Source organism: Suncus etruscus, chromosome 1, assembly GCF_024139225.1.
Source record: "Suncus etruscus isolate mSunEtr1 chromosome 1, mSunEtr1.pri.cur, whole genome shotgun sequence".
Taxonomy (NCBI): Eukaryota; Metazoa; Chordata; class Mammalia; order Eulipotyphla; family Soricidae; genus Suncus; species Suncus etruscus.
Genome location: NC_064848.1, coordinates 86,468,476 through 86,481,375, shown reverse-complemented (window position 1 = coordinate 86,481,375; position 12,900 = coordinate 86,468,476). Strand labels below are relative to the sequence as shown.

General features: G+C 37.2%; 1 protein-coding gene and 1 non-coding gene across 2 annotated transcripts in view; both read right to left on the bottom strand.

The window, feature by feature from the left end:
• The window catches only part of VPS50 (VPS50 subunit of EARP/GARPII complex), a 127,310-nt gene that overhangs the window by 96,506 nt on the left and 17,904 nt on the right, over positions 1 to 12,900 (bottom strand). The window contains exons 3-4 of the mRNA XM_049785209.1: positions 5,377 to 5,499; positions 1,431 to 1,502 (exon numbers count right to left, since the gene is read on the bottom strand). Of these exons, the coding sequence (XP_049641166.1) occupies positions 1,431 to 1,502; positions 5,377 to 5,499 (195 nt within the window). The remainder of the gene's footprint in view (positions 1 to 1,430; positions 1,503 to 5,376; positions 5,500 to 12,900) is intronic.
• LOC126027388 (U6 spliceosomal RNA) lies at positions 6,344 to 6,451 on the bottom strand. The gene has a single exon (XR_007502257.1). It is a non-coding gene; the product is annotated as a U6 spliceosomal RNA (small nuclear RNA).

Here is a 12,900-nt window from a genome sequence, read left to right as displayed (position 1 = left end):
ACAAGTGTTATCCCCAAGAAGCTTTGGACACTTTAATTATAACAAAAAAGAAAGAGAAGTACACTTTCCTATTTGCCAGATGTATTATTAAAAACTGTATCTGGGAGATGGAGATATAATACAGCAGGTATGGCTTGGCCTGCAGGCAGCTGACGCAGGCTTGATCCCCAGTATCCCACATGGTCCTCTGACCCCTGCTAGGAGTGTTCACTGAGCTTATAGTAAGGACTAAGTTCTAAGCACAGTTAGGTCTGTACCCACCAAAAAGAAAAATGTATCCCTTTTTCCTTTTATGTTTTTGGGTGATACCTAGCTATGCTCAGGGCTTACTGCTGAGCACATATGGTGCTAGACAAAAATCATATATTGAATTCAAGTATTAATCCTTAAGTATTAAAAATTAATAACCACATACTACCTTATTTAATCTACAATGTATTCTGAGGTTTATAGAAGAAATTCAGCCTACCATTAAAAGAAATAAAGAATTGTAGAATTTTACTTTAGAAAAACATAGGCCTAAACAAGTAATCATAGACAAAATTAAAGAGATTGAGCAAGACTAAGGTTAAATGACTTGGTTAACATCATAATTAAATAGTGACTGTAGGCTAGAGAGAGAGTCCAGGAGTTAAGACACTTGCTCTGCATGTGGCTAAGTGATTGAACCCCTGGCACCATGTGATTCCCCAAGTACCTCCAGGATTGACTCCTGAGCACAGAGCCAGGAATAGCCCTTAGAACACAACTGAACATGACCCAGGAAAAACAAAAACTCAAATATACATAAGTAATTACTTTTACTTTAGCATAAAGTAACTTGAACTTTCTCCTAATTTTTTGATTTGGGGCTTATTTCAACTATAAGTGAGGATCTATAGATTAAACAAAGAATGGTTGATCACAAAATTGGTGGTTGGTAAATCATGTACATGTGACAGGAGCTTAGTGCATTCAGTAATCCAAACGAGTTCAAAATTCTTTAATCACATTTAGAATTCCAGAGAGAGAATTCCGGGGCCAGAGAGAGAACTCAACAGGCTGAGTGAAGGTTTTGTAAGCATGAAGACCCAGGTTCAGCCCTCAGAACCATGGCAAGAATGAAGGCCCAGGTTCAACTATCAGAACTATGGATGATCCCCCCAAAACACAAGCAGAAGAGAACCCAAATACTGAGTTAGAGATTAGATGGCAATTGCCAAGTGTGAACCCAAAACAAACAAAACAGAACAACAAAAATACATCTAAGTTCCAACTCATAGTCAAGGTAATATGAGGGAAGCAAGAATAAGAATAAAATTTTAATGTAAATATATTATGTGAGTCAATCATGTTAAGTAACACAATTTGCTTAACATGCTATTATATTAAGCCATAAAATCTCAATATTATATCTGTATTTCATTTACAGTTTTGTCAGTTTTACTTACTGCTGCTTGCTGTTGTTTTAATTTGTCTCTGTATTCTTCTAATTCTTGTAAATTGAGAACAGGAGGAAGTTTCTAGAAAAAAAAATCCATAAGTGAAGGAAGAAAATAATTTGTTTTCATTTACCTGTACCCTCTGATTTCTGAATATGAGTCTCTGAAGACACAACAATGTAATATCCCATGTCCTATTCATTCCTCTAACCTCACTGCTTCTCCCTCTAGGATCTAAATCACAAACACCCTTCCCCCCCACACACACATATCTTTATGCCATGACCCTTTGGTACTAAAGTTTCTCCCTTTACCTAGTCCTATTTCCTCTGTTGCTGCCTCTGACCTCTGGGAAAGCCAATGAACACCAAGACTGATCCCTGGGATAGTAGGTAGTTTCCATGGCCTGTGACATGGTGGTGAGAAAGGCCCTAATACTACCTACACTCTCCCAGCCACAGGTACATTCTTTTTTTTTTTTTTTTTTTTTTTTTTTTTTTTTAAATTTTTATTTTTAATTATGAGAACAAGGGTGCAAAGTAAGAGGACAAGGTAAAGTTACAGTGGAAGGACAATCACCCATAACATAATTCTCAGAAGTCCCCTTGCTGATATATTAACTTTGAAATTTCAGCCAAAGAACATTAAGATAAATAAGACAGAATCCATGTACAATTACTTTGTCCCTCAAGTCCCCAGATTGTAACACATTATAATATTTCTTAACAGTACACAAGGCAATCTAAAGCCATAAAACTTACGTAACTCCTTAAACATTACAGGCATAGTATTTTCTTACATTTCCATATATATGCATATTAGCTTAAGTTAACCTCAAATTTTAAGTGAGTTCTTTTTAAGGATTAGAGTCAAAGGAGCACAGTAAGAATGGTGTTAGAGTGGCAATTGTTGTTTGCATAGGCCCATCAAAATATGAGGAACATGGAAAGAAATAACCTTGGCCTAAGTACAAAGAGACCAGACCCCTGAAGTTTCCTGGCACAAGACCAAGTCTAGGCTCCAAGCAAGCTAGATCGTCCAATCCAATACATTGTCTGTAGTGCCAACACACTTTTATTTTTCACACAGTCTCTGTTGTTGGTATCATGTTTCTGTATTAAAGATCCTGGAATCTGCATATCTTACATTGAAGTCAGGACGTGGAGCATCCTCTCCTTTCACCTCACAATCAAAGGGCAATGCAGGGAGCCCTGTCCTGTAAGCCGGTCGTTGTTGTTGTTAAGTCTTCTCAGTGTTAAGGGAAGTCTCTTTTGAGCAGGTCGAAGTCTGAGCAGTGTAGGTCTTCCATGTTAGAGGATTGCTTCCAGGTGATGTTATAGACCAGCCTGGATGTTTCGTGGATGGCTTTCCTGGTTCAGGGGAGAATGGAATATGCCCTTTCTTCTGAGGTCTGTGCCAGGTCGTTATGTCAATGTTCAGGGTGTAAGGTCCCTCTGCACTACAAGGTTTGTGTGTTCTAATCTCTATTAGATAGGATCTTATTTGTATTTATACTATTTTCCCATTTTAATGTGCCTATGCAAATAAGAAGCAATGCCACATGGTGTTATTGGCGCATATGGGAGCCATAAGAACAATTACAATGATTCCATTGACATGACTCAATCATAAGCATTAAACTGGGGGACTCTTCCACCAAAATTACTTGTTAAACAGCTTAAAAAGAGAAGATAAAAAGTGGTTAGAATCATCACTGTATAAGACAACATTTAGTAAGAATTATAGCTGTCAGAGAAGAAACACAAAATATTCTAAAGAAATACGTGTCCATTTTATGTATCTTGAAACAGTTTGGGGTTGTCATACACAATGCACAGCTTTGGACTGTGATTACGATTCTACACTACTGAAGTTAAAAAGAGAAAACTAGATTAGTGATGTTTGAGAAGGGGTTAGAGAGTTAAGGAGTGAAAAAGAGCTTTGTAGGGGTGTGGGAAAGGGGAGAATACAAAATAAACATTCTGTATACGGAAAACATAACATAAGAATAAGGGATATTCTGAATACATGAAATACATGAAGTACGCGCGGGGGCGTAAGCCCCCGCGCGGTTCTGTAGTTTTTGGATGCCTAGGGAGGAATCTCTCACCCCCTCCCCCCAAGGCCCGATTAACCAGGCGTGGCCCTGAAGACCCGCCTGGTGTGGGGGGAATCATGCTCTCCTGGACAAAGTGGTCAGCCCAGGGTCCTATGGCTAGCTGTCCTGCCCAGAGCCCCCATCATACCAGTCAAAAGCCCACGAAATCCTGGCATGTGGAGTGTTCTGGTCCCAGCCGAGCCTCTGTGGTTTTTGGATGCCTAGGAAGGATTTCTCACCCCCTCCCCCCAGGGCCCGATTAACCAGGCGTGGCCCTGAAGACCCGCCTGGTGTGGGGGAATCTTGTTCCCCTGGACTAAGTGGTCAGCCCAGGGGTCCTATGGCCAGCTGTCCTGCCCAGAGCCCCCAACATACCAGGCAAACACACCAAGAAATCCTGGCATTCGGAGTGTTCTGGGCCCAGCCAAGCCCCTGCAGTTTTTGGATGCCTAGGGAGGAATCTCTCACCCCCTCCCCCCAAGGCCCGATTAACCAGGCGTGGCCCTGAAGACCCGCCTGGTGTGGGGGGAATCATGCTCTCCTGGACAAAGTGGTCAGCCCAGGGTCCTATGGCTAGCTGTCCTGCCCAGAGCCCCCATCATACCAGTCAAAAGCCCACGAAATCCTGGCATGTGGAGTGTTCTGGTCCCAGCCGAGCCTCTGTGGTTTTAGGATGCCTAGGAAGGATTTCTCACCCCCTCCCCCCAGGGCCCGATTAACCAGGCGTGGCCCTGAAGACCCGCCTGGTGTGGGGGAATCTTGTTCCCCTGGACTAAGTGGTCAGCCCAGGGGTCCTATGGCCAGCTGTCCTGCCCAGAGCCCCCAACATACCAGGCAAACACACCAAGAAATCCTGGCATTCGGAGTGTTCTGGGCCCAGCCAAGCCCCTGCAGTTTTTGGATGCCTAGGGAGGAATCTCTCACCCCCTCCCCCCAAGGCCCGATTAACCAGGCGTGGCCCTGAAGACCCGCCTGGTGTGGGGGGAATCATGCTCTCCTGGACAAAGTGGTCAGCCCAGGGCACAGGTACATTCTTAGACTATTAACAAGAATGAAGTGCTCCAGGGTGACTGATAGATGCTGTTCTGGATCACATGCAAATTAGAACAGAATATCAGGTAGATGTTAAAATGGACTCCAAGACTTAGTCAAGTGATTGATGAGTCTGCAGAAAGAGTTGAGAGAGACGGCTAGTAAAGGGATTAAGATGCTGGCTTTACTCAGGGTTGAATCCCCCACCACTGCATAAAGTCTGCTGAGCACAGAGCCAGAAGTGATTTCTGCGCACAGAGTTAGAAGTAAGCCCTGGTAACAACTCAGTATGGCCAAACAACCTCCCCAAAACACAATATGGGCTGGAAACTGACTCACATTCTATATACTGATTATCAAGTGTGCATACACACAGCATTTAGTTTCACCTGAAACTATTACTCTTAATTCTTAATTACATTTAAGTGCCACAATAATAAACATATGAGCTTTATCATGAGTAAACAATGACATAAGTGTACATTATTTATGACTGAATTCACATATAAATGGATTTTACAAAGGGTTTTTATGAACACATCTAGCCAACATAGTCAGAGGCAACATACTTATTTATCACATGTTAACAGTACAAACCCAAAAGTACAAAATAATACAGGTCAGAAATCTAAAGAAGTCCTTTAGTTTACATTTAAAGAAATAATCTCATCTTTAAGCAAAACTGACAGTTCCATTAACATGTTCATAATAGACCTGTTCTGGTATCAAAAAAAAAAAATGTAGCCTTCACAAAAGTATTCATGATTCACTTACAAATTTAGTCATTGAACAAAAGACTTTAAGTATACTGACAAAATTTTTTACCTCCAATTCATATTTAACGACATCAAATGAGTCTGTAGAAAAATACACCTGCTCAATGCTATTAATTAACTCTTGGTCAGCTTGAGGGTCACTAGGCTGTTCTCGAAGTTCTCGAAATTCCTCCTTTAAGAAAAAAAAAAGAAATCACAATTTTAGTCCTTGTAGCTGTGAAAATTCTATCAACATGGAATTAAATAATCATTTATAGCATAATTACACATTTCCTGGGAACTTTTCAGACTAACAAACAAATTGATAGGAAAAAAAGAAGATTCAAAGAAAATATGGAAGCAAACAATTATCCCCAAACTACTGATCTACTAGAGGAAAAATAACTGCCAGTTTGAAAATAGCTTTATTTTCAGTTTCTTGTATACCAACCAGAAAATGGTTATATGAAAGAAACAGCATAACAAAAGGGAAAAACAAAGTAACCACTTATCATCATGCATACATAGTACAAGCATACACCATTCTGGACTGAAAAATCTTCACAAATCTGCCTCACCAGATATAACAAGAGACCATCACAAAGCAGAAACCCTGAGGTACGGTCATTCATTCTTCTGCTGAAAATCCCACCACTTCAAACACTGACCCCAGTAAAAAGGTCCTGTGTCTTATGAGGTTTCTTCCAAAATGTACTGCAATTAGTAAACTTATGATAAACATAAGTTCACTGTTAATAAAAAAAAATACGTTCCTCCATTGATAGAATAGGGTGGTCTATGAATTTATCAAACTAAAAAGACCTTTACCAACAAGTCCCTATCCTTAATGTCATGAACCTCATCTGAGTCAACTTTACTACATGATTGTTAACTGAGAAATGTCAACTATTCAGAGACTGACACTGCCATCCTAATTAAAGTCTGGAGATATATATTACATATATACATATCTACATATATAAAAATTTAACAATGCAATCTTTTTATTCAAATTAAATCAAAGATTATCAGATTTTTTTAATATGAAACACTTCACAAATTTGCATGTCATCCTTGTGCAGGGGCCATGCCAATCTTCTCTGTCTCGTTCCAAATTTTAGTATATGTGCTGCCTAAGTGAGCACTTTAATTTATAGTTTTAAATTGGAAAATTTATTAACTATAAAACTATTTCCTTTAGCAGACTCAAGCTAAAAGAAAATATTAGAGCAACAAGTCTGAAACTCAAGAGAAGAGCTGGCTATATAAAATCCCAATAAAGATAAAAACAGCAAAGTCATATCAAAGTCATGCAAGCATAAATAAGAATGTATGGAAAATGCCTCTTTGGCACTAAAACCCAACTTATAAAGTACACAAATAAAAAGGTCACTGGCACGATCATTTGCAATTTTGCATGCAATTAGACACTATTTGGATAAAAAGCAATCCAGATCCTATAAGAACTGCAATTGCATCGATTATCTATGACACACCAATCAGTATAGAAGACTATGGCACTGCAGAACAGAACAGAGTTAAAATCCACATGTGATGGTTCCCCAGCTACACAGGCAACTTGCCCTCACTGAATAAAATGCTCAGCACAGGGGACTGTGCTGCAGGGTTGTTGCCACTTTGGTGGTGAATGTAATGTGGTTACTCTGTAGCCTAAAGCCTATAAACATTTATAGGCAAGTAAATCAATGTTAGTTCAATTTTTAAAAAGAGAGCAATAAAAGAAAAATTGAATCAAAATAATAGTGAAGCACAAAATGGAGGGAAAAAAAGGCCAGACATTCCTGGCCATCTCCTCTGAGATGTACACTAATATTTGAAATACCTGCTTCAAAAGCAGCACACAATGTGGGAGGCAGAGAGGACAAGCCAATGTTATCTCCAAGGAATTCCACAGCACCACAAACAAATGAAAGCAGTTACTTGGTGCTGGGTCTGGTGTTAGAATATTGTATGCCTGGATCTTTACTATGAATAAGTTGGTAAATCATAGTGCCTTCCCAAAAAATAAAGTGAATTTGGATATAAATCCACGCCAAAAACATCAAATTGAATGCAATAACGAGGCCTTTCATCCAAAATGTGAAAAGATAAATATCAAAGTCATAACAAATGCTGAGAGGATCTACAGACAGAACCTAATTGACTGGTCCAAAGGAAAAGGAAATTGACTGGTCCAACTTTGCTATTGTGGGGTCCTGGATTCTGAACGAGGAGGGAGGCCATTTTGTAAAGGCCACATGGTATAAGCCGCATGCTAGGTTTCCTTAAGTCTATTTCCATTAATACTACACCAAGCTACTGGGCCATACCAGGTAGCCTATCAGGGAAGGACAGAGGGAGCAGTAGGAAGGTACCCCTCTACAATAGCCAATCATTTTAAAGATCATCAGAAAGCTAGAACCGCCCTATATCCCTTCCCTATATAATCCTATTCATGATCTTGGGCAGGCTCATCTCCTTCTAGAAATGACTAGTTTAGGAGATGCTGGCAGAGAGATTAAAGTATTCAGCTTTACTCCAGTTGTGTGTGTGGTTCAACTCATCCTTCAATTCTGGACTCTTAACACTATAACATAACTTACTTACTCTACACATCCTACCTCCTTTCCCTATAAAGCAAGAAGACATGTGTACTCACACATATGCATGCTCACACATGCACAAAATGACAGTGAAACAAGTATCCAAAGTCATTCATTTATAAATGTATTTTTCATAGCTGTGGTGAATCTGTAAAAAGAGTACAATCTGTCTTGTTTATAAAAGGTTAAATACTTTCTTTCCTAAAGGACTAAGCAATTATATCACCAAAAAAAAAAAAAAAAACCAAACTGTTTAGTTTCAAAGAACTGATATAGAATACTTGACTTTCAGTGTAAATAACCTGGACTACGGAAGGGTCTAAATGAAGTAAGAAAGAAAACACACACACACACACACACACACACACACACACACACACACACACACACACAAACAACTCAAAAATCTCAAACCAAAATAAGCGTGCAACATCATATCCCCATAACATATTCTCTCCTTTCAAACAAATGTGTGGCCCCTGTGTGGAAATATATACCCGAACTCATTCAAAACTCCACTCTAATTGGAATCCCTATCAATACAGTGAGTACTCTTCTATATACTTTGAGATACTTATGATAATCCCACTGTACTTTTAGGCTCCAAAATACTGCTTCTGAGGTAAGTGGGTAGGGCACTTGTTTTCCATGCAGCCAATCCAACCAGGTTCAGTTCCCGGAATGTCCCAGTTCAGTTCCCCCAAGTCCCACCAGAAGTTATCCATGAGCTTACAGTTTTTGACTCCTGATATTTGCCAAATATAGCCCCCAAAAAACCAAGCCAAAATAAAAATAAAACTCTTCTCTCATCATTTCCTGAATGTTTCATCATTGCCAGTACTAATGCCTGTTCAATCAGATAATGCAGTTTTTGAGAACTGAGATTGCTCCTTTTCTCCATCACTATGCTCTGTGGTACTGACATATTATAGATAATAATCACTAATCAAATGAAAATTAATTTACACAGTGCACTATATTTGAAGAAAAAACAAGACAGCAAGATGTTTTTGATAGTCAAACTTTTCCAATCATGCTTAATAAAAGACTTCCTTCTTCTAACTACAAATAATGAAAATTGTGAAATGATTCTAAAGATATATTATAACTCTAAACAGAAAAATAAATAGCAACAGATTGTAAACTCTTCACACAATTACCCCATAATTTTGTCATTATGTAAACTGGTTTCCCAGGATCAAAGATGTAACAAAATACATAATTCCTCACCTAAAACAGAATCAATTTCGTAAACCAATACATATGCATGAAGCAAAATTTTGCATAAACAAAATGAGTAAAAGATTTTATGCAAGTGATGTGTCTCAACAGTGGAACACATGCTTTGCATGCAATAAGGTTCATTCTCTAGTACTGCAAAAGCTATAGTAATAACAAATTAATTTAAAAAGCAAAATGAGGGAAACAAAATAATAAATAGAACTTTTAGACCATAATGTGACTTTAGGACTGGAGTGATAATAAAGGGGCAAGATGCTTGTCTTGCAAACAGTGAACCTACATTAGATCCCCAGGACCCCAAATGGTCCACTGAAACTGTCAGAAGTTATTCCTAAGTGCAGTGCTAGGAATAACCGCTAAGCAGCAACAGGTATGGCTCCAAAGCCTAAATAAATAAATAATTAAAATATTACTTTAGAAAAATGTAATAATATTTAATAGGTAAAACTGGGAATAATGGTCTCACTTTTTCAAACTTCTTTTGTTATAAGAATCTTCTATATTTTGTACTTTACTGTTACAATATTTTCTATGTCTTTCATCATGAAAAACTGTAAAACTTGAAAAAACAAAATCAATTTGTCAAAACTAGAAACAACCAAATATGCAGAACTTATCAGCTAATAGTTCACAACACCAAAAAATAAGTGAAGAGTGTATCAATATCATTCAGAATTAAAGCTGAAGAAAAACTGCTATTACACAACTTGTAAAGGCCAACGTTGTGTAAACCCCAAAGTACAGATGGCAAAATGAGTAAATCAAATCTCTCTTCTATACTGTCATTAGGAAGTAAACTTCTCCTTCAAAGCTGCATGACCATACCTTCTCCAATCAAGCCATGCATCAAGTTCACGTTAAAAAAAAAAAATCAGGGGCTGGAGAGATAGTACAGTGGTAGAGTGTTTGCCTTGCAACCAGCTGACCCATGGCTGACATTGGTTCAAATCCCTGCATCCTATATAGTCCCCTGTACCTGCCAGAAGCGATTTCTGAATACAGAGCCAGGAGTAACCCCTGAGCATCACCAGATGTGGCCCAAAAATCAGAAAAAAAATCACATGAGACATTTCCTATATTAAGTCATAAAGTTACAAAGACTAGTGAAATAAAGCTCTTCCTTCAACAAGCTAGCTGCTAAAAGACTAGAATGGGTGAAATAAACAATGGCTAAAGAAACTGTGGTACATATACACAATGGAATATTATGCAGCTGTCAGGAGAGATGAAGTCATGAAATTTTCCTATACATGGATGTACACGGAATCTATTATGCTGAGTGAAATAAGTCAGAGAGAGAGAGAAAAACGCAGAATGGCCTCACTCATCTATGGGTTTTAAGAAAAATGAAAGACACCCTTGTAATAATAATTTTCAGACACAAAAGAGAAAAGAGTTGGAAGTTCCAGCTCACCTCAGGAAGCTCACCACAAAGAGTGATGAGTTTAGTTAGGGAAATAACTACATTTTGAACTGTCCTAATATTGAGAATGTATGAGGAAAATGGAGAGCCTGTCTAGAGTACAGGCGGGGTTTGGGTGGGGAGGAGGGAGACTTGGGACATTGGTGATGGGAATGTTGCACTGGTGATGGGTGGTGTTCTTTACATGACTGAAACCCAAACACAATCATGTATGTAATTAAGGTGTTTAAATAAATTTCAAAAAAAAAGAAAAAGAAAAGAAATAAACAATGACATCAAGGCAATAAGGGAGTAACAAAATAAAGAGCACCAATGGATAGTGACTTTCTGTTTGACAGAAGAGATGCCATCTGAGAAAAGAGACTAAGTCAAATTTCAAGTTTAAGAAATTTGAGTGAACAGGAATACAAATATAAACCAAGCATATGCAAAAACATTATACTGGGAAAGCATCAGCTGATTAAAAGAGGGTGGTCCCCAAAGGTAGAAAATTCATGACAGAGGGTATAGCTATATCCATAGGGAATAACATGCAGCAATAAAATAAAATTTAACATATATCACAGATTCTATATCCAAAAAAAGTTAGCATATTGATATTTTCTTAACATAATAAACCAAGCAATATTATTTAAGAAGATGGTAGACCACATGAAGTAATCAATATTTCAGAAGCTATCTTTCATAGAAACCACAATATGCTGTAACATTACATATAATACCTAACCTACTTTTCTGTTTTGTGAAGTAAGATAAAGACATGTACATATAAAAATGTACATCGGAAATGTAACTTCATGAAAGGCTGAAAAACAATCGTAATAGGATTTTAAGTATATGGTTTTCAGTCAAATATTTTTTTCCTCAACATAACAATAAAAGATTTTATGAGTACCAGAAGTGTTAAAACTATAAAGTAATTGGAGCCCTCAAGAATAAGCTGTTAGAAAACATTCCAGTATATTTATGATTTCTAAACTAGATTCTAACCTTACAAAACAATGCCCCACTTTAAAAGTTAATTTCTTAATGAAATGCATTCAAGTTTAAAGGAGAAGAATCTTGCATTTAACCACTATTTTCAAATCATATCAAATACCACCCTAATAGCAACCCAGATTCAAGACTTCTATTCATTTTTTAAGTGTAAAAAGTTATAAGTGACAGCTCAATAATTCTCCTTGCCATCATTTAGTTCAATATTCTCTTTAGTTCTGGAAAAAAATTAACCTAATTTTATACCTATAGAATATCTTAAAAAGCCATAATATAAGAACTATATTTTTACTCAAACAAAAAGATGAGTTTACAATCTTCTTTTCACAAGTCGTTTCAAAACCCCACAGAAAAGTTATAATAGAATAAAATATGAAATTCAAGTAAATTACCATTTTTGTGTTGGGAGGAAGTAAGGAAAAAAGGAGAGAAATCTGAGGTGTTGCCAAGACAAATCAAACTTAGACTTTTTTTTCTAATGTTTCTTAACCAATATATTTTTTAAAAGCTATTTACTATAGCATTATAAAACAAAAATTTTTAAATTAACATAACACTAGAGATCTAAGTGAGAGCCACCAAATTCTATACAGAATTAAAACAAATGAAAATCAAGTTTTAACCTTCAATTTATTGCTAAAATCATAAATCATTGAATAAAATTATTTTTTATTTCCAACAGAATTAGGAATCAGGATCAGATACCCTAAAACCATACACATTTCATGTAAGTTTGTAATAAATTGCCAGATGTTTAATTACGTGGAGAACTGGCACATTTCTTAAAGTCTCACTAGAATAACAACTATAATCCATCGAAGCAGCCAGCTTATCAAAGTTTGCATTATGTGGTTAAATTTTCCACAGCTTTTCTTCAAGCTGTCACTGCCATCTAGTGGAATAATAGTGGTATTATAGTTTGAAAGATTTCAGCCAAATGATAGCTATTTAGATTGAAGAGGGATTATTTTAATGTATCATTATAACACAAACGTGTATTTAATAACTATATATAAAATTAGTTTTAAAACAACATTTTATTTGTACTTATTTTGGTTTTTTTTTTCAGCCACACCCATTTGATGCTCAGGGGTTACTCCTGGCTAAGCGCTCAGAAATCGCCCCTGGCTCGGGGGACCAAATGGGACGCCTGGGGATCAAACCAAGGTCCTTCCTTGGCTAGCGCTTGCAAAGTAGATACCTTACCTCTAGCGCCACCTCACCGGCCCCGTTATTTGTACTTATTTTAATTAGGTTTATTTAATTTACTTTTTCAATGTATTAAAGTTTAGGGTACATGCTTACAAAAATAAATAAATTATAGACTATT